Raw genomic sequence first — 24577 nt, 5'->3', positions numbered from 1 at the left:
TCCTCTCTATCTTTTGCCTTTGCAGAATCTTTTTCAATGACAGCCCGTCCATTCTTTTATTTTGTCTAACAATCGTTTTCTCTGCCTCTTTTTCTCTGGTACTGTACCTCTGAATAGTCTGAAGGAAGATCTTTTGTAAGCCACGAGGACCTTGTGATTGTGTTTTTTTTTTACAATAGCTAGAAGATCGTCATGGGGCCATACTGTAGTTGTAATCATGTTTCTGATCTCTTCGTATGTGATGCAGTCTTTAGTATATGTGATACCTAGATCTAAGATCTTTTTGTAGCATCTCAATTCGATTGGTAAATTTACCTTAGTTAACCATGCTCTAGTAGTGTTGTAAAAAAATAATTAGTTAAAACAAAAAGCATATGCGTTTATATTTAATTTCAAACGAAGAAAACTGTAGAAAGTATATCTCGTATAAAATAGTATATAGAGAAAGAGAGACATGTAGATGGATATAGACTCTAGATATGGATAGAGAAATAGATATGATGTTTGGTCATAAACTAAAAAAGTCTGGCATCAATTAACAATATGGCTGCTTACATTAAAATAAGCAATACATAACTCTTGGATTAAAGTAAATCTCCCTTAAATCTAAATATATTCTAAGTATTAAAAATTTTGAGGTACGTAGAGATAATCTAGTTAACCTTCTTTTCATTTAGACTAGATTTGAAGCGCAAAAGTAGATCTTGATTGTAGATGACTAGATCTATTAAGTTGATAGACTAAGCAAAAAAAAAAGTCATAAAATTAGTCTGATTAGACTTTTACTAGAGTCTAGATCTACTTTTAGTTATGCCAACTTTGAACTTATGCGGCTATGCCTGTGTAACTGTGGTCACAATGACAGGATCAACATTTATTGATTTATTTTAACATTTCGAGCATCATCTCATTATAATTATTCTCATACTCTGAATACTGACTCATAACTCATACTCATAGAAATTAGATGAAATCATGTATACTCATAATAATTTAGGGAGGTGAAATAAAAAATTTATCTTTGAAAAAACTATTTTTCGTTAGTACATCATTAAGATACTTTAAAAGAATTTTCCGATGGTGTATCAATTATGACTGTATGTTTAACAGTTAGAAAGTTATGATTTTTTTTTGGTGGTGTTGTGAGCTAATATTGGTTGACATGGAACAAGTAAGACGAGAGCTTCTCGCTGGCTAAGCCAGAAGAGACACACACCCAGGTCACAAGTTAAAAAGTTGGAATTGAGTTTCGTAGAAATTTAATAGTAGATGTAGTATTAGTAGTAAATTTCTAGCTCACACAGCTGATTTCATTTATATTTATGAACTTTACTTGTTTAGAATGTAAATATTGAAGGAAATAAACAAATTATTGGGTCTTGAGCTTCAAGAAATGTCAGGGGGGTGTGGACAAAATGGTGGCGTTGTGATGGCAGAAAATAACAAAATATTTAAAAAGTGGGATCAGAATCACCTGAAACAATTTTTTTTTCAAATGCGCTTTAAAATTATATATATTTATGTGTATATGTATATATTTTATCTTAAATATAAAAACTCAAGAAAACATTAAGAATCTGGAACAGACACAAAATAGAGCAGTGAGATTCATAACAAACCAATATTCACATTTGACTCGAGTAACATCTTTAGTAAAATCACTAAATTTAGAAAGCCTTCAGAAAAGAAGACTCAAAAACGATTTGAATATATCCTTACAAGGCCTAAAGTGGTTTTATGTCTATGACGAAATTTCATTATCAAAAACTGTAAATCCCACAGCCAACAATGCTAACCTTATTTTGAACTTTTTGATATGGCTCGCATGAGATAACTCGATAAAACTTGGTAGAATTATAGCCAGGCATGATATCTAGCGTGAAAAAAAAAATTAATTCCTGAACCCTGTATAGCTAAAAACAAAAAAGGGGTATTTTTGATAATAAATTTAATAAAGGTAATTAACTTTTTAACAAAATCCTAATTAAGCATTAATTAGGCCATTGTCTAAAGTAATCGATAACACAACTTTAAAACTTCTTACATTTCATTCAAAAGTGTAATAAATTTTCAAGTGCAGCCTTTGTAAAAAAAAAAACATAAAAAAAAACGCAATCTCTAAATTATCAGTCGTTTTTTTCTTCTGCACTTCCGTTTTTTTCCGCCTAGCTACAATGATAATAGAATCTACCCAGGGATCATTTAAGGAATTATGTCATCCACACAGCAGTTCCCCCCCTCAGATTCATTATCCTCCCACCCCCATGCAGCTGGTCTATCAGAAGGAACACCAAGTGCTGATACAGCTTTGAGCTTGGTATAAACAGCATTGCAAGCTCTGTCAGGGCTCCGGGTGTATCACTGTCTGCTTCAAGGTGCCCAAGGCTAAGACTAAGGGTTGCTGGCTCCTGATATTTTTCTCAGTGTTGGATTTAAAGCCTCTCCCATCTTTTTGTCTACATAGCTGCAAGGCAACAGAGGTTTGAATTCAGTTTTCCTGTCCTAGGTGGGTAGCCAACCAAGGCTAACAAGTCTCTTCTGCCCAAGGCATATTTTTTAAGGCACCAATTTTACTTGCCTCTGCTCCTTCTCCTATTAGTAACAATTCTGCTAGACCCAATATAAATACGTGTGTCCAGTAGCTGGGCTGGTTATTAGAGGCTATTTGAGACACTTGCCATTGAGTATTTTGGTTCTTTTGGTATAATATTTAGGATAAATTTGGTTTCTTTTAATTTATCAATTTCTGATTGTTTTTCACCAGGTAATCTAAAACTGGCAGATAATAAGCAAGAAGCCAATGGCCAAATGGCTAACCAAAACTCATCATCTGACAATATGGAAAAATTTCATGCTGCTTTAGATGAATGGAACAATAGATCCACAGCTGCAGGAGCCTATGACCCTGTCCCATGTCTGAATAAGTAAGTCTAGAAACTTTGTTCTGGCTTTCATTCATGTCGAAAATAATATACAGGTAGTAGAATTTTCTTTTCAGATCTAATGATTTATTGCAAGATGATGCTAAGCTTATCTGTTTCAATAGCTGATGTTCAACAAAGGTGTAATGCAGCCAAAACAATTACCAACCACCTTTATTTTATCATAGTTAATAGTCTGATACCTAGTAGAGTTGGGTGAACATTGACACATTTAACAACCCAACATTCACCTGGATTGAAACTTGAGACTCTGGTTTGGAAGCCTAGTGTTTTATATGTATATACGTGTGTGTGTGTGTGTATATGTATATTATATATATTGTCTAAAATATAAAAACTCAAGAAAGCATTAAGAAGCTGGAACAGACACAAAATAGAGCAGTGAGATTCATAACAAACCAATATTCACATTTGACTTGAGTAATATAGATCTTTAAAATCATTAAATTTAGAAAGCCTTCAGAAGAGAAGACTCAAAAGTAAAGTAGCAATTATACATACAACACTGAACCATAATCTTCAAATACTCAAACAAAATCTAGTAAAATACTCAAAAAGACACAAAGCATATTCCTCGTTCCATATGCTAGGACAAATTTTTACAAATGCTCCTTCTTCCCTAGTGCTATTAGAGCATAGATTGGGTTGCCTGAGCCTGCAAGGAAAACCAGTGGCTTGGCAAATTTAAGTCATTGGTTAACATGCATGACTGGTAGGACATAATCATCTTCTTTTTTGAAGTAACGCCTGTATTTTATAAGATAAGAAGATAAACATTCATGTTTTTTTTTTATGTTTTATAAATGAGTTAATCCAACTATGGATAACATATGATTTCATAATAGGACAAGCTAGCCATCTGTTGTTGTGACAGGTACAGTCATCTTATGAACTAAATTATGTCTTCATTTACGTTTGCCTTCTATTTCATCAATTGATTTTTTTTGTAGATTGGCAGAACTGCTAGAACAAGAAACAGAAGAATTTTATAAAATGGATCCGGACCCCCTTGATGACAGACCACCGGGTAATATGGAATGTTATTAAGTTTTATATTTATGAAAAAGAAAGTTGTTTAATTTTTTTTATAAGTCTAATTGTTATTTTTTTTTAACTGCAATTATTTTGACTAGTTTTTTTTAAATATTTTCTTTGGACAGGGAGACAAATTGTAACATGTGGTCTTGGACAGATGATGAAGATCATTTTTAAGAATGATGATTTCATGAACACAGTAAGTCAATCGAATTGTAATGTTGGATTTCTGATTTTTAGTTGACATTCCAGAACTCACTATATCTATTTAAGAACAAACTTTTAGACAAAAAGATTTCACCTACAAAAGTGAAGGCTTTTTAACAAAATGTATTTGATGTTAAAAAAACTTGATCTTGTGTGGCTAAGCTGTCAGACTTTTGCCAAGAGCCTACTCAGTTTGGGTGACTTGTTTAATCTTCAATGAATGAATGTTTTTGGTGTGTATTGGGTTTAAAAATATTTTTTTTTTCTCTAAATCTTTAAATTTTTAAAATTTATAACTCATTTTTAAATTTATTTTCCAACTACCAGATTGTTGGCACCTATATCTTACGTGGTCATTACACTGATGGAGGAACATTGTTCACAGCTGCATGTCGAGTTTTGTTAGACTTACTTCCTGGTTTAGAGACAAGTGTCCCATTTAGGGAGACGGTATGTTAATAAATCTTGTGTCTATCTTGAATAGTTTGCAGTCCTTAAAAAATTGTGCTTTAAATATTCAAAATAAAAGATCTTTATTTATATACAATCTTTAATTTTCATTCTATAAAATTTCAAATAAAATTAATCTTTTTTTTTTTAGATATTAATTGATTGTTGTTTTTTTTAAAATAATAATATTGGTACACATTTTTTTACATATTTTTAAAAGTGTGAATATTCTAGAAGCTTAAATTCCATTCAACTAAGTAGAAGTAGCCAAGTTTAGCATGAGTCCATGTGAGAAAAAAAAAGTCGAATTATTTATTTTTGTTTAGGTAGTAGGAAAACAATAAAATTAATCTATTTTTTTTTTAGGAAGGTGTAGTTGAAAGATTATACTATTGGTCAGAGTTTGCTGAGGAACCATTGAAGTCCTATGCCACAGGGCTACTGAGTGGTGCAATGGAGTTGAATGATGTTGCTGTGAAATTCAGAGAAGAAAGCTTACACTTGGTTAGTAAACAGAAATGTCATTCATAATAACAGATCACACTCTTATCTCGGAATGATCAATCTACATTTCACTACAAATAAAATCCAATGCCCTATATGACTCACTTCCATCGATTTTACCATTTAGGGCAAAGTTCATATTTGTGTAAATATTTTTGCCCAGTTTCTAAAGGCACATAAAGGCACATTCCTCGTCCCATATGCTAGGACAAATTTGTACAAATACTCCTTCTTCCCTAGTGCTATTAGAGCATGGAATGGGTTGCCTGAGCTAGCCAGGAAAACCAGTGACTTGGCAGAATTTAAGTCATCGGTTAATATGCATGACGGGCAGGACGCAATCATCTTCTTTTTTGAAGTAACGTCTGTATTATATAAGATAAGATAAGTTTCTAAAAGGAAATGTGAAGCTTGAGTGTTTGTTGTTTTTTGCAAAATGTTTTGTTTGTCTCATAGGTTCCAATAATGCTGGACCGGCTGCATGCATTAATCAAACAAGACAAGGAAGACCAGTTGAGCTCCTCTATCACAACATCCACCTCCACTGTGGAGAGTGGTGAACAGAAGAGTGAGGATGCAGTAGAGAATGCTAAAGATGGGGACAAGCGTTATTTCTCTTTAGTTTCGTCGGATGGTTCCAAGTCTCCACTCGGCACTTTTAAAGGTAATTTAATTTCATCCTTATGTTCATAAGTAAAATTAATAGACATTTTATGAACTAACTTATTTCTTTTTAACCATAGTGAGAAAAAAAAAACATTTTTGGAGGTAGATTTGATTGAATTACCCTTCCTTTAAATCAATAATTATAATTTATTTACACTAAACATATAATTTTATGTTGAAACCTTTTTTTTACTAATCTTCTGATATTGAGTTTTAGTGTTATTTCTATTTGTTTGAAATAAATAACTATAGTTTCATGAAGCAGTGTGTTTAGGACATCAGTAACTTACTATCTCGTTATTCTTATTTGTAATAATATCCTGTGATAGTTTATAGCTAATGTACTTAAGAACTATTTCTTCCTGTCTTTATTTAGGTCTCATTTATCTTAATTTTTTAAACGTTTTGGAAGATGAAAAAAAAAAAGAGTGATTCAGTTGTTCGTTACAAAAAGTGACTCTGTAGACATTACAAAAAGAATGATTCATTTGTTCATTACCAAGGCAATATCTCATGTTTCATTCACTTCAGAACTCTAATAATAATAATAATAATGAGCCTTTTTTTCGAGTCCGAAGATTAATGAGGAGTGCAGTATTTCCCTTGGCTACACAGCCCCAGCTGTGACTTATATATTTTGCCACATCCAGCGGAGGCATAACCATTGTCCGCCGGTGGTCAATATATATTTTCCCAGAAATAATTAAAACATTTTAGATCTAGTTGCAACACTTTTTTTGTAACCTTTCTATATGCCATTTTACATATTCTCATTGTTGTTTGTTAACACATTTGTACCAAAGTTGAATAAAGCTAAAAGCTCTTAAAAAGCTCTGCCTTTAATTTTTTTCTTGGTCCTGGCAAACTTTTGGTTCGAATGTTAAAATGACGTATTTCTGATTGTAAATGCGATATCTATTTGCAGGCTCAGCCACTCCACCAACATTAGACAGGGGAGACTACCGAGGTAGTTTGAAAAGATCTTTGTCTCCTAGTCACAGTAGAGAACTTTACCCCTTCAAAAAAATAAGAACCAACTCTGAAGGATCTAGCTGTAAGGAAGTTGTTTGTTTTTTTGTTTGCGCTCATAAATCCTACATAAAAGATTTCTTTCTGCAGACTGGCCTACACAACATTGCTCCACTCGTTGAAAACATTTGCCAGTGCAACACTTCTTCTTTCTGCCAAGTACATAAAAGCAATACCTCAATCAATTCTCCGGGTTTCTATGTACTTAACATAAACAGTTTATTTTGATATATACATCAAGAATTAAATTTCAAACTATATCTATAAAAAAATGTACTGTATAATATAGTAATAATGATTATTAACACATACTTGTGAAGATCTATTAGATCTTAATTAAATTTGTATAGATTCAATCACACCATTTAGAGCTTCTCACAGACACTGCCCTAGATAAAAAATATTGGCATGAAATAATATAATGTTAACAATTTGCCATTTGCTATTTAAAAAAAATAAAATCTATCCATTTTGTCTCTCCCTACAGATTTCCTTTAAGTTAATGTCTCTAGGAACTCTATAGAGATTGATTTCAATCTGGGAATTCAAATATTTGCAAAGGCCGCAGAAATTCATATTTATCTGCTACACCATGAATTTAGTCGATTCAGGTGGTGATCCTATCCTGACCAAGGAAGAATACATTGCCACCTGTAATTTTTCTCTGTGTGTGTCAGTACAGAACCTCCAACTTTTTTCCCCCGGCAATTATTTCTTTGAAGCTCTGTAATCATCTCCAGCTATGAGCACATGGTTTTGGCAAACTAATGTTGGTTTGAGGGATGTCTTCCCAACTAGAAGATAAGAATGTCTTTCATGTTTTCAGTTTGAGTGCAGTCTCGATCTGACAATCATTGTTTTCGAAGGTAGACTTGCGCATAATTTCTTTCAGTTTATAAAGTTTCCCAAGTGACAAGAAACATGAAAAAATAAATAGTTTTCACCCTGACTATGACCATATATAATTCTACATCATCAAAATTTATATGGATATTGACTTAAGTAAGAAAAAAACACACACTAGTTAATGCAAGTCAGATTGACATTATCCAGACAACTTCTAATCAATAAAATACACCTATAAAGTATGAATGTACACAATTCAGACTTGACTTTCCTCTTGGTGTTTATGAAATACCAGTTGTTGCCTTCTTGTAGTCTGATTGCTCAAACCAGTTTTCCTTGGTCATAAAAATGTAATGTCTTTAAAACTAGCAGTTATGTTTTCTAACAATTCTATATGATTGTCAGTAATTGTTAACTAAAAAAAGTAAGTTATTTCACTGCCTGTTTCAGTTTTTGATGGGGACCACAGTAACAGTAGCTGGGCCGAGATGAGACCGCTGATGATAGGCTCCTATTCCTTGTGGCCTTTAACCTCATCGATGAAACAGAGACTGATTCTTCAGTACTTAACTCCATTAGGAGATTACCATGAGGTAAACTAGGTCTTAACTCTTAGTTCGACTTTTCTTGTTGGTTAATAGAACTGATGCTTTTATCTCCCTTTGATTCAATCTAACTATGGAATAGTTTACATTTTTCTTTCAGCTTCTGAGCCCAATACTGGAGCATAATGCCATGAGCCTGATATTTCATTACATCAATCTCTCTGAAAATAAAGATATAAGACTTGCTTTTGATGCACTTCGGGTAAGTTTAACACAGACATAAACTTTCTTTAAAAACTTATTAGTTATCCAGTAGTTTATAGGTAGTTACAGTTCCTTTGGATAATTCAGCTGCGTGGAGTGGGGGGGAACTGATGTGTGGGCGATACATCGTTCTGACCACAGCTAATGCCCAGGCATTCATCTCATTTCCATGAGATGATCCATAGTCGCTTCGCGACTGAAGGAGACCATAGAGAGATAGGTAGTTTAAAAAAAAAGCAATTGTGTTAAATATTGTATGAAATAAATTAAAAATAATGTTTTCATCCACGTTCATGTAGTTGTATGTCTGTGCATGTTTGAATCTCACTTTAAGGTTAAATTTCAAACAATTAGCTTAAAGTGAAGTGGATTTTTGTGTGTTTTTCAGTTTCTCTCCGTCATCCTGTGTCACAAGAAATTTGCAGCCGAATTCATAACAAAAGGTGGTGTGCAGAAACTTTTAGAAATTCATCGTCCATCAATAGCAGCTACTGGCGTCTCCCTCTGTTTTTACTACATTACTTATTTTGAAGATGCCACAGAAAGGGTGAGTCCCCAGTCAACATGCTGAAATGTTTTGTTGAAAAAAAAAAAAATTTGGTATCATTAGATCAATTTGTTTACGACTATTTCTGATATTGTAGTTTAAGAAGTCCACTTTCATCTATCCTGTAGTGTTATGAACCGTCAGGGCACCACACATGATCTATTGACTGTCTTTCTACATTCCTCTTTGTCTTTTGCCTTTGATAGAATCTCTTTCAATGACAGGCCCGTCCATTCTTTTATGTTGTCTTCCCATCGCTTTCTCTGCCTGCCTCTTCTTCTTTTTCCTGGTACTTTTCCCTCAATTTGTGAGCCCTGAGGACCTTGTGATATGGCCATAAAGTGTTAGCTTGTGTTCTTTTTTGACAGTGGTTGGGGCCCATTAGCTTTTGTGATCCTGCTTCTAATTTCTTCATTTGTGAAGAAGTCTTTGTATTTGTTGCGTAGGATCCTTTTATAGCATCTCAATTCCTATGCTAGGAAGTCTGATTTGAATCCTGTTAGTAGAAACCATTTCTTCTTTTCCTCTTTTTGGAAGACAAAACTTCTACTCCCCCCTCCCCAAATGATTCTCATAGCTGTTGGTTTATCACTAGTATGTACCAAAAAAAAACAACAAAACAACACAATTTAAGATATTTTTAATAGTAGATTTAAATCTGGAGTATATTGAAATGTTAAGTAACTAAGTGAATGGTTCTAGATTTCAAACCTTGGGTCCACTTAGCCTCATGATTACTTGGACTAAATTGGGAAGAAAAATGGGGTGTTTGATTATTGCCGACAGGTGATAAGAGTGAAGATAACATCTGTCCAGTTGAAACCAATCTTTTAGTAGGCCTGAACACTGACCTGTGACCTGGCAACCTGTGGTCAGTGGAGACCAAAAGCTCATTGCCAGGTCACAGGTCAGTGTTCAGACTTACTATGACAATTGGTTTTTGGTAGACAGCAAGAGATATTTTAGTTTTTAAACTAAATAATAAACCCTATACCAAGGCATTGTTAACAAAGATAATTTTAAAACATTTTGACTAATATCTCTTTCTCATTAGCCTATCTTCTTTCTTTTCTCCTTTCAAAATATTTCCAAAAATAATTTTGCTTAAGATTGAGTTTTAACCTGAAACCTTATTGAAGTGGTCACTTATTTCTAATGCTATATCCACAGCTGTGTATGCTCCCAGAGAATGTCTTGAGCGATGTTGTTCTGTAAGTAACATTTGTCTGTTATCATAATGTGACAAAATAATGTGTAACTGTCTATTAAATGGGAGGCACAGTGGTTGAGTGGTTAAGCTCTTGGTTTCCAGAGGGGTCCTGAGTTTAAATCCTGTTGAAGACTAGAATCTTTTGGGTGACTCTTAGTCTACGCAGCTCTAATGGGTACCTGGAAAAAAGTTTGAAAAATTAAAGGCAGTTGGTCATTGTGCTGGCCCCATGGCACCCTAGTTAACTGTGGGCCACAGAAACAGATGAGCTTTACATCATCTGCTCTATAGATTGCAAGGTTGAAAAGGGAACTTTATTTTTTTTTTTATTATAAATTGTAAATGACTGGAATTTGACACAAACAAATATACTTAGACTAATGCTTCAACAACTTATTACTAAGCTAATTACACAAATGTGTTGTTGTTATAATCTATTGCTTGTATATAAGCATCCTTGTAATATCATTTTGTAAATATTTTATTTACATTATACACAGGTTGTAATTTTCGAGTTTTTTTTTTGTGAATACATGTTAGCTATTTAATATGATCATTGATTATTTCCAGGTATAATCTGTGGCTGATGGAGTGTTCCCATGATTCCAGTCGATGTCACGCTTGTCTGTTTTTTTCTCAGTCATTCCCTTACAAGGTCATCCTCAACCTTTTTGACAAGAACGATGGGCTGAGGAGATTAATTAATATGGTAACAATTACAGCATTTATCTACTTGTACAAAAAGTACAGAGAGATTCCACTAATTTTCATTGTCCTTGTTTTGTTGAAATTCAGTCATGAGAATGCATTAGTTTTTGTCTTTCATTACTGTATGTAATAACATTTAGAAAATATACAAACTTTTTTTTTTTATATATTTTTTTTAAAGTTACTTTATATTAGTTTATAATATGTGTAGTATTACATAGATATGTTATGCAATTTCAAAAGGGATTTCTCATTATTTAATAAAGATAACTGGGCAATTAAAAACTTTGTGGTACACACACATTTAGGAATTTTTTTTAAACAATAATGGAATAACAAAAATTTATCCACATTTTATGATTAAAAATTTTCATAATTTGTGATTTGTTTACAATTGTTAATTTTCTTTTTTTTTTGTTTTTTTTGTTTTCACATTTCATTTACTATGATTTGCCACAATGTTTCCTGCAGATAAGTACACTGAGCATCTTAAATGCAGACAGCCGTGGTAACGAGACGGACGATGAACTTCATCAGATGCGGCAGGCTGCTCGGCTTGTTTGTGACGCACTTCGAAAATACTTTGAGGTTCATGCGACCTTGAAGGCAGACGAACTACGCTGCCTGCACCATCAGGATGGCGCTAACTCCTCTTTAAGAGAAAGCAAGGTGACTGACATGTTTTTTTTTTCTTGACAATTTGTTGACATTTACATAACAGCTTTTTTTTAAAAAACATAAATGGCAAGTCTGAAAAGTGTACCTTTTATGTTTTTTTTTTTTCTTTTTTGCTAACAAGTGCCAAATATACAGAAATTTCTTTTTTAACCATAAACAATGTATACTTAAAAATTTACACATTTTAAACCAAAAAAAATATTAATAGATTAATCAATGTTATCTTTCTTGTGTTACAATGAATTCCTACTAGGAATAGGGTATTTGAAATATATAACAAGCTAAAAACACCAGAACCAGAATTAGATGCATGAAGCTTATTTGAGTGGGTAGTGAAAAATAAAAAAAAGTTTCAAAGATACAATGCCAGCTTAGTGTTACCTGGTTTATAGAATCATCTTTATTTTTTTTTAAATATATTGTCAACATTGTGGTTAATTTTCATGTTGAAATTAATTGTTAACTAAAAATTCAATTTTCGTACAATTACTTGTAAGAGACTATTAAATAATATTTTTTAAATATAGCACTTAAAATATTAATATTTCTATATGATGACATTAAATGGTCAGTTAAATAAAAAATATCAAATATTCTTAATGATTTTTGCTGATTGTTATATCTTTTAAGTTGTTGACTATTTCATCCTGATATTTCTGATTTAGTTTTGAAATATTAATCCTTGCCATCATTATTTATGATTTCAGTCTGTGAAAGGCAGCAAATTTACGATGGAGGAAAACATGGACATCCTCTTGGAGTACTTGCCTCCCAAATCTAACTGGCTTCCTGAGATTGTCATCAACAGACTTGGTGGCATCAACATTCTCTGTCAGCTTATAGCCATGTCTCCTGAGTGGGACTCCTACCAGGGAAAGTAAGTCAATCTCTGATGGGTTGTCTTTCTGTGAATCATTTGTGTGCATTTAGTTCAGTTGGAGAATTGCAATATTTAGCTGTCTCTCAACAACTCATGCTTGTATATTTGTAATCACAAACTGAACAAATTCAATGTTGAAATCAATTTGATAAGAGTTTAATATCTCCAAACTCACTCAAATGAAATGAACAATGATGAATAAAAATGAACATAAAACACATACCACATTAATCATGTAAGTACCAAGGTAGCTTTATGGACAAAAAGTTGTGAATATTTCAAGGTGAACTGTGAACACTGAGCAATGGGCTATGACTTATAACTAGTAACTACTGACCAACAACTAGTTACCTACTAATGACCCCAATATCTTGACTTGCTTTCATTTTACAGAATACCAAACAGACTTTTCTGCAAGATTGCATTATTCTTGATCCTTCCTTCAAATTTTTTTGGAATATTTTTTCTTACTGACCCATTTTTCAGTGTTGTGTCAGATACATCTAATGATGAAAAAAAATACAATTGAAGAAACCCGTAATTATCAGGCTTTTTAGTATTATGAATAATGCTGTTTACAAAATATGAGTTCAATCTTTCTCAATGTTCTGTTAACCAACAACTGCCCTACTTAACATGCTTGTTAGCTCCGATGTGATGTCAAGTGTGATAGTCGCTATCAGGTCCATCTCATTCAGCTTTCAGCCTGTATGTCATCCACATTGTCACTGTATTCCATGTCACACATGAATAAAACTTGATTGTCATGTTAATATCAAATTCCATTCAACTTGTACAGGATTGAGACCATTGTGTCCGCCCTAGATGTGTTAGCCATGTGCGCAGTGTCTCACAGAACTCAGCTTCAGCTGTGTGGTACAGTGGAGCTCCCAGATAACATCACCACTCCAATCATGAGGTATTTGCTTTTCCATTCTTTTTGGTCTAAATATAAAGCTAGGAAAAATGTCTCATAATCCTAGTTGAAAAACAACTTTTGATAACTGAGCATACTAAAGAAATATATATGTTTTCATTATAACTAGCATATATAATTGAGCATACTAAAGAAATATATGTTTTCATTACAGTACACAATAATTTCATAATTCATTAAAGTCTATAATTTTTTTTTAAATCTGATTTGTTTCTATATGGAAGCAAGAAGAAGCTTCACTACCATTTTACCATCGAACTCTTCATATCCTTTCTTGCAACTTATATGGAGAGTGACTTTGATCAATGTCAAGAGACTTAATGTCATTATTGAATAATCATTGTTCTAAGTATTCTAAAAGCAAGTTCTAGTTTTCTGCCATGCATGTTAAAGCCTCCGGTATAGTCTGCTATCACTTTTTGATTCTCTTGTCGCCAGTGTGCTTGTTGGCCTGGTGGAGGGTGAGGTTGTGAACGATTCGGAGATAATAAAAGCTGCATTGAGAGTTATAGTCAATTGTGTGTGTGGACCTGTCGAGAGAGTAAGTTATATTTGACACTATAGTATTTCCTTTTTACTTGCAATCCAAGAAAATGAATTAATTACTTGAATTGTATTTTCTGTTTTATCATTTGAAGAGTTCTCTAAGATAAAAATTTCCTTTTTAAAAATGTAAATGTTTAATAGTGTTAGAAAAGAGAATGTACTACTTAGCAAGATGGATAAAAAAAAAAAAAGAAACTATGTGTTTGCTTTATTTCATGACATTCTAGTTTGGTAGCGGCGTGGTCAGGTATCATGGCCCCAGAAAGAAGTTTCACGGGGAAGAAGATGTACTGTCTTGGATGTGGCACAATGTCCGTACAAACAACGGAATCATGGTGAGTACTGCATAGCATCTTGTCTCGTGTCCTTATTTTACATTATCAAATTCGTACACAGCTCCATACACTTTGTCACTCCTCTTGTTATTGTCTGGACTGTAATCAGGATTCTGCTTTAAGTCTGAAACGTTAACACTATTCTTAAAAGTAAAAGATACAAGCTAAAGAAACATATATTATTGTGCAACATAGATGCTGTTCTCTTAACTTATAGAGATGTTAAAGAAACATCCATAAACTTATATGAGATGTTGCAGAAGTGAACCTCTAAACTCTTAGTAATCTCCCCTTGTTAAAACCAAGTATTATTATGTGCAGGTCCTCTTGAAAACGCTGAATGTCAAAACTCCACTGATTGATGCTGACCAGCTTAGGATGTTAGCCTGCAAGGCCCTCGTTGGAATGGCTAAATCTGAGACCATTCGACAGATTATTGGCAAGCTTCCGCCTTTAAACAATGGACATTTACAAAGTAAAACATTTCATGAAGTTTTGTAATTATTTTCAGTAGATTTAATGACAGTTCATCAATCCCATAAGTAATAATTTATAGTAGATTTATGCTAGTCTTCAGGTAGGCTAGTCAACAGTTCATCAATCCCTTAAGTAATAATTTATAGTAGATTTATGTTAGTCTTCAGGTAGGCTAGTCGACAGTTTATCAATCCCTTAAGGAATTTCCATTTCTAAAATAACATGCTAACCCATTATCATGGCATGAAGCACTGAATGTTGGTATTTTAAGCTACTAGGCAAAGAGGACAGCCACCAGCAAAGAACGCAGATCACAAAAAAAGCTGGCAATAGATTTAACCTACCTGCGCCTTGTGTGCTTTTCAAATGGAAGGTTGGGCGTCATAGCCATGATAGGAAATGATATTGTGCTCATCTTTGACCATGAAGAGAGTTTTAGATATGGATAAATATTGTCTTAGTAACCATTTTATATTAATAAACCATGTGTACAGAACAACCAGCTTGAATACTGGACTTAATGAAGGGTATCTTGGCTCCTTTTGTGTGCCAAAAATAATCGTTTATTTGATAATGCTGCCAACTTTCTCATAAAGTTCTTAGTTAACAAACCTTTTCAATGCTGTGTCATATACATCTAATGATTGGGGAAAAAAAAAACATTTTGAAGAAACCCATAATAATCAGGCATCTTAAGTGATACAAATAATAATGTTTGTTGTAAAATGTTTTACATGTTTCGGATCTTCCTTGGGACTTGAAGATAGTCTACTTCCTAGTCAACGACAGGGGATGGGAGCGGGCATGGTTTGAACCCGGGACCATCGATAAATCCAAACAACAGTCCAGCACGCAAACTGCATGACCAGGCAGCCATAATGCTGCCAACTTTCTCATAAAGTTCTGTTACCAAACCTTGTCAGTGCTGTGTTAGATACATCCAATGATGGAAAATATGACATTTGAAGAAACCCATAATTATCAGGCATCTTAAGTAATACAGATTCCCAATCTTTATGTTGCAGTTTTTTGTTTTAAAATATATATTCACTTTTGAATGGGCTTATGGTGTTTTGTGTTACTGACAGGTTTAATGAAAGAACCAATTTTGGCAGACAGACGTCATATTCACCATCAGTTTTGCAAGTACGCTTCCACTCTGCTTGAGAAGATTGCTGGTAGACAGGCCAATGTGCTAGGGGCATCAACTCTGGAAGAGATTCGTAAAGTAATTATTTTTAGCAGCTCTTAGCTAACGTAGTATTTCATTTTGAAATTCTGCTTGAAAAAAGTTGTTTTTTTTTTACATCGCATTTTTTAATGTAATGATTATTGATAAACATTTAATTTCTTTTTTAATGTCTGTTATGTCTGACTATAAATATAGTTTATATTGTTCAAGTTTATTATGTATATCTTCCTATCATGTCTGTAACACCTAATAACAAGTAAACCATAAATATTCAGATCTGAGTATAAGACAGCACATAATTATTTCCTTCTGTTATAGACCTTTTTGAGCTATATCAGTCGACTTCATTATAATTCTGTTCAATGTTACTGCCTTTTGTTCTTTTATGTCGTCATCATCTGTTCTTTTGTTTTGGTCATGGAAACATGCCACTATCTATTTGCTAGTTTTTTTAATGGCCTTTTCTCTTTCCTGTCCTCTCAGCTTCATCCAGTACACTGCATTGTCATTCTTTTTGGTCTTCTGTGTCTATTTGCTCTGGTGGTTCCAATCTAAGGCTTGTCTAGCTCTGGTGTTGGCATCTTTTCTTAGGTTTAGTTTTTACTGGCTCACTAAGTCTCAAACATTTTTTTTACATTTTTTGTTGACTATAGGCTGGCGTGGTGGCTCAGACTAAGATTGTTTACCAAGAAAAAGAGTTACTTCAACTGATCCATGAACATCTCCAATCTAAAGGTAAACCATCATAGTTAGTATTTATCATTTAGGTTAGTCAGATACTGTTTCCTTGTTATCAAAGAATAACTTCTAGGAACAACGTAGTTCACCTTCCTTGTAAACTCTTTATAAATTACAGATGTTACTTCAAACGAAGATAATTTCTTCCTTGTGTTATAAAATCGTGCATGCATGTTAATTAGTGACTTAAACTCTACTTAGTCTTTGGTTTTACTGCCTGATTCCTGTAACCCACTGCATGCTCTAATGGCACTAGGGAAGAAGGAATTTGTCCTAACATATGGGATAAAAAAGGTGCCTTTTCTTTGTGTCTCTCTAAGTATTTTTTTAGATTTTGTTTGCTTCAAGTTACAGAAAATCTTTATTTTTTCAGACACAAACATCAACTGCAGCAAGTACTGCAGATTCAGTTCCAAACGCTCCTTTTTTGTTTTAAAGATAAGGCTCTGGTGAATAAGACGATGAAGTTTCTCTATTATTTGTTGTTGTTTTCAGGCTATTATGAAACAGCTTCAGCCCTACAGAAAGAGGCCAATCTACCAAGATGTGCAACACCTCCGCCACATCATGCCAATAACCTGCATTTGTACTCGCCGAACACACCCAAAATTGTAAGTGACATGTTTTTTATGTCTCCATCTCTTTAATACCTTTAGAACAGTATCAGATTAGGATATAAAAGGATTTCTCAGTCAAATTACTTATTTTGTGTTTCCTTTGTGTTGATTTCTCCAGGGAAGGCAGCTGAGTCATCCGTCCTCTAACCTAAGTATTGCAACCCCAAGTCAAACAAACAGAGACACCCCTGTAGCCACACCTATTGTGTCAGATCGAGGTACTTGAACATTAATTTGAATCTTTGAGTTTGTTTCTGCGCTTGAAAATTGTTCCCTTTTTGTTGTTGGTCTAGTTATTCCAAATAATCAACAAGTCTGTTAAGTTTTGTACCTTCTATACAAATAATTATATTGATCGTTTGGTTTTCTAATTTGCTTGGAAACTATGTCCAAACTTGTTAGGCTCCCTATTTTATGAAATGCTAACATACTAGACATTAATTTCATAAAATGTAATACTAAATATTAGGCGTTTATTTATTCTTCACCATAAGATCATTTTATTGAAATTTGATTGGAGAACATATTTCTTTTTCACTCTATGTTATATACAAGAAATACCTCTCTTAAAGTCATCCAATTCAAGTTACACAAATAGCATTACTTAGAAACAATTTAGGTTGATTTATTGGTTGGTAGATTCTGCTTGTTAAGGAACAAAAGAAATCCTGTATAATTTCATTCTGGCATTGAGTGTAAGAAGTTCTCCCCCTTAGACTGTTTTACTTTTTTATATCAACAACAGATACTCCATCTACATCAACTGCCAGAGGTCCTGTATCTTCATCCTTCACACCTACATCAAGTCTGACTCCAGGCCCGTTAAAATTTACTCTGAACAAGACGCCAACATCGCATCAGTTTACTCCACACCAGAAGGTAGGGGTCACAAGATCACTTGTACTTTAAAAATGTTTTTCTAATCTATTTTAAGAGAATAATTGGGACGGACCTGTAGCTGAGTGGCAGTTAAACACGCTTGGCTACCTATCAAAAGGATTGAGTTTGAATCCCAATTCAGGTTGAGTTTTGTTTGCTGCATACTGTCAATGTGGCTTGGAAACCTTCTGTCAGATATCCCCATATAAGATAATTTTATTGGTTCCAACAAATGGAAATTAAGTTTCACTACATTTGTTCTCCCTGGCATAACTACAATAACAATATAGATGCAAATACGAACAACATTCACATGCGAAACACAGACACAAGAGATACAACCAGCGCTTCATGAGTTAGGCTTCTATGTACTTCTCTGCGACCACAAATGATCTTGCAACACTGAAAGTGGAATAAGTAAAGTTCCCTTTTCAGACTTTGTGGTCTATTGGGCAGATGATGTAAAGCTCATCTGTTTCTGTAGCCTACGGTTAATGAGGCCAGCACAACGACCAACCGCCTTTACTTTTCCCTAACAAATGTTAGGTACCCATTAGAGCTGAGGAGACTCTTAGAATTTCAAAGATCCCGGAATAAAAAATCAGTCTTCACCAGGATTCGAACTCAGGACCCCCAGTTTGGAAGCCAAGGGCTTCACCCTTAGCCACCGTGCCTCCAAAAGTGAAATAAAGGAGGTTTTAATGCTTTCTGTTTTAGATCTAATGGAGAGAAGTCAGCTCTCAGTCCTCAAAAGTGATTGGACTTCTTCTTCTTCTTCTAGCCAGCTTTATTGCTGCTGAGCTGTGAGCTCTTTTCTAGACTGTGCCAAGGAAAAAAAGTGTGCTGTTTAAAGTGATAGGACCAAAATTGCATTGATCTTGCTATAGCATGTAATACAAAGGAAATTAATCAAAATTAAAAAAAATCTCAACATAATGTAGACCTCCTGTCCCACTGTCTCTATTAAAAGATGTTTCTAGTTTGTCTTATCTTTGTCTTTCAGAGTAAGAGAAGATTCCTAAAGGAACGAGAGGGCTACGTGGTGCCAGGCAGTGCCAGCAGGCTGAAAGGGAAACATGCCAGTGATTATGATGTCACACTGGACAAAATAGTCACAGAGTATTTGAGAAAGCAGCACGCCTTGTGTCCTCAGCCCATCTCCACATGCCCAACTATGTCATTATTTATGTAAGTATTTAAACAAGACTGTCCTCTGTCTCATAGCCAAGCCTTAAAAAAAGAAAGAGATTTGAATCATTTTGAAAGCCTTCTCCTCCATGCCCGCAATACTTTTTTCACTTCAGTTAGAAAATTGATTGCATTCAAAGCTGGTTTCATTTTATAAAGATTTGAAAACTTGACTAGAAGATTTGTTTTTAAAATATTGTGTATTATGGTGATAGTGTCATTTTCAAAGTACAAAGTTTAAGAATTATTTATGAATTATTAAATGTAAAATGTAAACAGTTGTCTGTTCTGCATTTTGTTGTCCTGAAAAATGGGCTAAATATTTGTTTCGTTCTGTGGTTCTAAAACAGATGCTATTTTTCCTTAAAGCCCTTATTTGGACTAAAATAATAGCATTATCTTCAATTAAGATTAAGCATGAGTGTAGTGTTTCACATGACCATGCAGACCCGATTGCGACCTGCATGTTTGTTCAAATCTGATGCAAAATCTTCTGCCGGGGATCTATTTAAGTTTGAAAATTACAGCCATTTAGTTCAGAATTGTTTTTCAAAATTAAAAATACTTTTGCATTAGTATTTTTTTCTTCATGGTGTAAGCATGCAAACTTCTATTTCCTGGATAAGTTTTGTAAACAAAAAAGCTTTTTTTATTTAAAAACTAAGATCAATATCCTGTCATCAAAAAAACAAAATGTTGGTGACCTTTGAATGAATCTAGAACTAGTTCCGGTTCGGTAGGCAAAACAATATTTAGTCGGGTAGTAGATGAAGAGTAGCATGTTCAATACATTGATTTAGTTGCTTGGTTAATTGAAGGGGAAGCATATTCAATACATTGATTTAGTTGCTTGGTTAATTGAAGGGGAAGCATATTCAATACATTGATTTAGTTGCTTGGTTAATTGAAGGGGAAGCATATTCAATACATTGATTTAGTTGCTTGGTTAATTGAAGGGGAAGCATATTCAATACATTGATTTAGTTGCTTGGTTAATTGAAGGGGAAGCATATTCAATACATTGATTTAGTTGCTTGGTTAATTGAAGGGGAAGCATATTCAATACATTGATTTAGTTGCTTGGTTAATTGAAGGGGAAGCATATTCAATACATTGATTTAGTTGCTTGGTTAATTGAAGGGGAAGCATATTCAATACATTGATTTAGTTGCTTGGTTAATTGAAGGGGAAACATATTCAATACATTGATTTAGTTGCTGGTTAATTGAAGGGGAAGCATATTTATAAACAGTAAAAAAAAATGTTACACTGTACATAAAGCCACAAAATACAACATTGCACTAAATATTTGAGGAAGAAGTCATGCTAAAAGACTGTTACCCTTTGCATATTTCCAACATTACTTATATAGTTACTTTTCATTGATGGAAGAATTTTCTATGTCAAGTGGTGTAATTCTCTCCTAATCGTTGGATGGATTGCAATAAAATGATAGATGTATTGAAATTGAAATGCTTTTGTTTTGAATAAAATTATAAACAATGCATGTGCCTGTTACTTGTTAAAGACCATATTTGAACATATAGGCTAAAAATAAACTTGTCAATCCATGTGGTACATGTATGAACTTTTATTAACTATTTCCATGGCCCCCCAACTTGCTTACTCAGTAACTACAGAGAAAAGATGTTTATTTTTATTTTTTGTAAAGTGTACTTTTTTTTTTCACCTCAAAGTTATCTGTTGTTGTCAAATCTGTATCAAGTCTGAGTATGTATGTAGGTTAATTTTGGTTTGAATCATTTCACAAGGCCACATAGATGTCCTGAGCCCCTTGGCAAGACCAGTGCAGCATTTTCTATCACCTCTCGAATTATGGATAGACAGGTGAGTCTTTGCAATTATTGACAGAAGCATAAGGGATTAAAGTTAAAGACTGTTGATGATTTATTTTGGACCTACAGATGAGACTTGCATTTCAAAATGAATTTTATTTATTTTTTTGGTGTTTTTTTTATTTATGAAATGTCACGCTACGCTTGTGTTACAGATTCGGCCACCTTACGGCGGACCTAAGGGCCAATTTTTAGATAGACGATACATACATAGCAGGTTAGTGGTATTATTTTGTGTGTTTTGTGTGATTTACCTAGCAAAATAGTTTGAATAGTTTTATGGTACAAATAGTATTCTCTTTTTATTCCTATTGGCAAGACTATATTTTACTCAGTCTCCAGACATATATATATAAATATAGTCTTGGCAATAGGTGAATAAGTGAATATGATATAGATATAAGGCTTGTTTTCGAGTCCGAAGTGGTATTAAATATCCTTGCTCAACAAATGTTCTGCATTCTTCTCTGTCTAGATTGTGTCCACTCACAAGTTTTAGAGACAGTGCTGGTGATGGTTTGGCTTGTTGTGCTTTTGATGTAAGTTTTTTTCAAATATTTGCTAAATGTCTTCTTGCTAGAAGAAGTTTGACTCACTGATCATAAATCATCACTAATATCTTTATTTATTATAATTATTGATAGATTTAAAGCATCTTAGTAGAATGACTTTGTTAACTGCAAACTATTTGGTTGTTGTGCCAATTCACATGAACTAAATCATTCCTATTTTCATCTCCATTTAGTCATTTTCTCTAAAGTACTTGGTTGCATTGTACTTTAAAAATCATTATTTTTTTATTTTGGGTAAGCAATGTCAAGATTTCATTAGAACTAGAAGGAAATGAGAAGGCTGACACACGCGCCAAGAGTGGGAGAACTAACTCACAAATAAACTCTGCACTCTATCCAGAAGAATGGAAGAAATTAATTGTAAATAAAATGAGAAATAGATGAGCTCTCATCCAAATCACAAGAAAGATGACGCTTACTATAAGCTATCCCGACAAGACCAAGGTCTAATCTTTCGACTCAGGACCGGACACAACAGAATGCGACAACACATGTACCGGAAGCTCAAAATTGGAACCAGTGAAATCTGCCCATGTGGAGTATCACCAGATAATGCCGACCACGTCCTCCAAAACTGCTCTCTTTACCAAGAGGCCCATATAAGACATTGGCCCTAAATCACCCCAATAGAAAGAAAACTACATGGAGAGCTCCCTGATTTGGAAACCACTGCGCAGTTCATCTCATGTATTGGTCTAGTCATCTGAACGCTCCAACATAACAATGAGAACGAAGAAGAAGAAGAAAAACTTGGTTGCTAACAATTTGTTTTTCCCAAAGTGGATGTCTGTTTTATTGGATTTTCTTTTTCATCTCCAGTGTGCAGCTGACAACATTTTAATTGGATCATTCACAGGGGATCTCAGGGTCATGAATATTGCTTCCAGCGGGGTAACATTTCCTTGATAATTCTTAATATTAGTTTATCGGATTTTATGATATAGTGGCTTAGATTTAGATGTTATAAAACTAAATATGAAACATGAGACGCTATTAATTAAATTTTAAAAATGTAACTTGTTCTCTTGAAAATTATCAAAGCTATCATTTTACTAGATTTGTCAATAGTTGTATGAGATTGAGCCTCATGTGATTGCATTCCACAGAACGACTTCTATAGCACAGTGTGTCATTCTTCACCTATCATACACATAAGTACATCAAAAGTGGTGAGTCTGTGTACATAAACTCTCTGGTTACCTAGATTCACACATCGATGCCCCTTTGCTGTAATTATCTTTTTTGGAGGAGGAACACCTCAAAGTTTTAAGAAAAAGATACTCACATGGTTAGGTTTGGCGTTATTGGGTCATTAGTCAGCTGTACTGCTACCACCAACTCTACCTGAGGGCACATTGACATTTATATCTTATAAGGTTTTAAGTAGAACAATGTTACCCAATGCAAGTGTGTTACATTGCAATAGGTAAAGGAAATGTTGAACACAGGACAGTAACTGGAACTAAGTTGAATTGCGACTAGTAGCTTTTTTTTTTTTAGATGATGTATATGAGCTATTTTGTAAAAATTAGACATTGGTATACTATCTAGCACCAATGGGGATTTTGATTGGACTCTATTATGTCTCTTTTTAGATAGTATAGTATTATAAGAGCTCTATATTTTGTAAACATTAGTCAATGTTGACAAATGTTTCTAATAGTCTTAATACTAATTATCATTGTTATCCTTTGGTTCTCTTTTAGAATCCAGATCTTGTGTTTACGAGTACATGGGGTGCATCCCAGAACTGTGCATTGTGGAACTTTTCCCGCACTAACCCAGACCTCTCTCTCAAGTAAGTGGTTACAACACTAGGAGACCATATATATATCCTTAGTTGTGGTTGTAAAATCCATCAGACTATGGCCATATCATATGTATCAAAATTAAAGTGTATAGTAGGGGTGTCTCCCAGCACCACCCCCATCAAAAAGCAATCTTTTAACTAAGAACAGGACCCACACCTAAACCTAAATTCACCACTGCGCCCACCCTTACTGTCAAACCTACCCTTTTTGAATGCCCCATTCTAATTCACCTCAGACAGACAATATTGCAGCAACAACCAAGACTCTGTATGGCAGTGCTGATCAAATAAGAAAAGCTGGCTACTCAACAACCCAGACTCATTTTGGGAGCGCAGAGCAGATGAGAAGAACAACACCCTACTTTTACTGCAAGAGAGCAGCAAAAAGATGGCTAGATGAAGAAGATATCTCAAAAGTTGTTGGCCACAGCTGTGCCCTTTATTAAAATACTGCACTCCAAACTCTAATGGGTTATTATTGCTGTCAGTTATAGCCAGCATACTATCATTTAGCTATTTCCATCCAAGTAGACATTTTTTTAATGATTGGTTTTTATGAAATAAAGACAATTATAGCTGTTTACTTCCATCTATCCATTCAGAATAGTAATTTGTATTTCTCTAATTATCATTAGATATCGCTTTGATGAACATATTGCCAACCTGGCCAATCAGAGTGCAGACAGATTTATTGCAACAAAGGAAATGGTGGCTAAGGTAAAGTGGTGAATATTTTCACATCAACCAAATCTGAATTATTTTTCTCTCTCTGGTCATTGCTCCAAACATTTGTTTGTTCTTCACATTTAGTTAGTCTCAAGTTGAGTTAATAACAAATTTGTTTTCAAATTCTTGAAACGTTTTGATCACCTGCCTTTTTTCTAGATCTATGACAAATCTTTCAAATTATTAAATGATC

General features: G+C 33.9%; 1 protein-coding gene across 2 annotated transcripts in view; it reads left to right on the top strand.

Moving 5' to 3' along the window:
* The first annotated feature begins 491 nt into the window (after nucleotides 1-491).
* The window catches only part of LOC106076324 (DDB1- and CUL4-associated factor 1-like), a 32796-nt gene continuing 8710 nt past the window's right edge, over nucleotides 492-24577 (top strand). The window contains exons 1-32 of one of the 2 annotated variants that reach the window (XM_056026959.1): nucleotides 492-638; nucleotides 2765-2924; nucleotides 3893-3969; nucleotides 4103-4176; nucleotides 4512-4634; nucleotides 5001-5138; nucleotides 5595-5802; nucleotides 6730-6858; nucleotides 8130-8272; nucleotides 8385-8486; nucleotides 8877-9035; nucleotides 10206-10246; nucleotides 10816-10954; nucleotides 11425-11622; nucleotides 12339-12508; nucleotides 13311-13430; nucleotides 13887-13989; nucleotides 14222-14329; nucleotides 14651-14804; nucleotides 15895-16034; nucleotides 16652-16733; nucleotides 17232-17347; nucleotides 17472-17571; nucleotides 18099-18232; nucleotides 19236-19420; nucleotides 21193-21268; nucleotides 21432-21493; nucleotides 21752-21815; nucleotides 22668-22739; nucleotides 22955-23017; nucleotides 23555-23646; nucleotides 24294-24375. In XM_056026959.1, coding sequence (XP_055882934.1) covers nucleotides 2809-2924; nucleotides 3893-3969; nucleotides 4103-4176; nucleotides 4512-4634; nucleotides 5001-5138; nucleotides 5595-5802; nucleotides 6730-6858; nucleotides 8130-8272; nucleotides 8385-8486; nucleotides 8877-9035; nucleotides 10206-10246; nucleotides 10816-10954; nucleotides 11425-11622; nucleotides 12339-12508; nucleotides 13311-13430; nucleotides 13887-13989; nucleotides 14222-14329; nucleotides 14651-14804; nucleotides 15895-16034; nucleotides 16652-16733; nucleotides 17232-17347; nucleotides 17472-17571; nucleotides 18099-18232; nucleotides 19236-19420; nucleotides 21193-21268; nucleotides 21432-21493; nucleotides 21752-21815; nucleotides 22668-22739; nucleotides 22955-23017; nucleotides 23555-23646; nucleotides 24294-24375 — 3570 coding nt within the window. In that variant the 5' untranslated portion in view covers nucleotides 492-638; nucleotides 2765-2808. Of the gene's footprint in view, nucleotides 639-2764; nucleotides 2925-3892; nucleotides 3970-4102; nucleotides 4177-4511; nucleotides 4635-5000; nucleotides 5139-5594; nucleotides 5803-6729; nucleotides 6859-8129; nucleotides 8273-8366; nucleotides 8487-8876; nucleotides 9036-10205; nucleotides 10247-10815; nucleotides 10955-11424; nucleotides 11623-12338; nucleotides 12509-13310; nucleotides 13431-13886; nucleotides 13990-14221; nucleotides 14330-14650; nucleotides 14805-15894; nucleotides 16035-16651; nucleotides 16734-17231; nucleotides 17348-17471; nucleotides 17572-18098; nucleotides 18233-19235; nucleotides 19421-21192; nucleotides 21269-21431; nucleotides 21494-21751; nucleotides 21816-22667; nucleotides 22740-22954; nucleotides 23018-23554; nucleotides 23647-24293; nucleotides 24376-24577 lie in introns of both variants that reach the window. The other variant, XM_056026958.1, reaches the window with a different exon arrangement.

This window comes from Biomphalaria glabrata, chromosome 4 (genome assembly GCF_947242115.1).
Source record: "Biomphalaria glabrata chromosome 4, xgBioGlab47.1, whole genome shotgun sequence".
Classification (NCBI taxonomy): Eukaryota; Metazoa; Mollusca; class Gastropoda; family Planorbidae; genus Biomphalaria; species Biomphalaria glabrata.
This window is presented reverse-complemented; position numbering and strand designations above follow the sequence as displayed.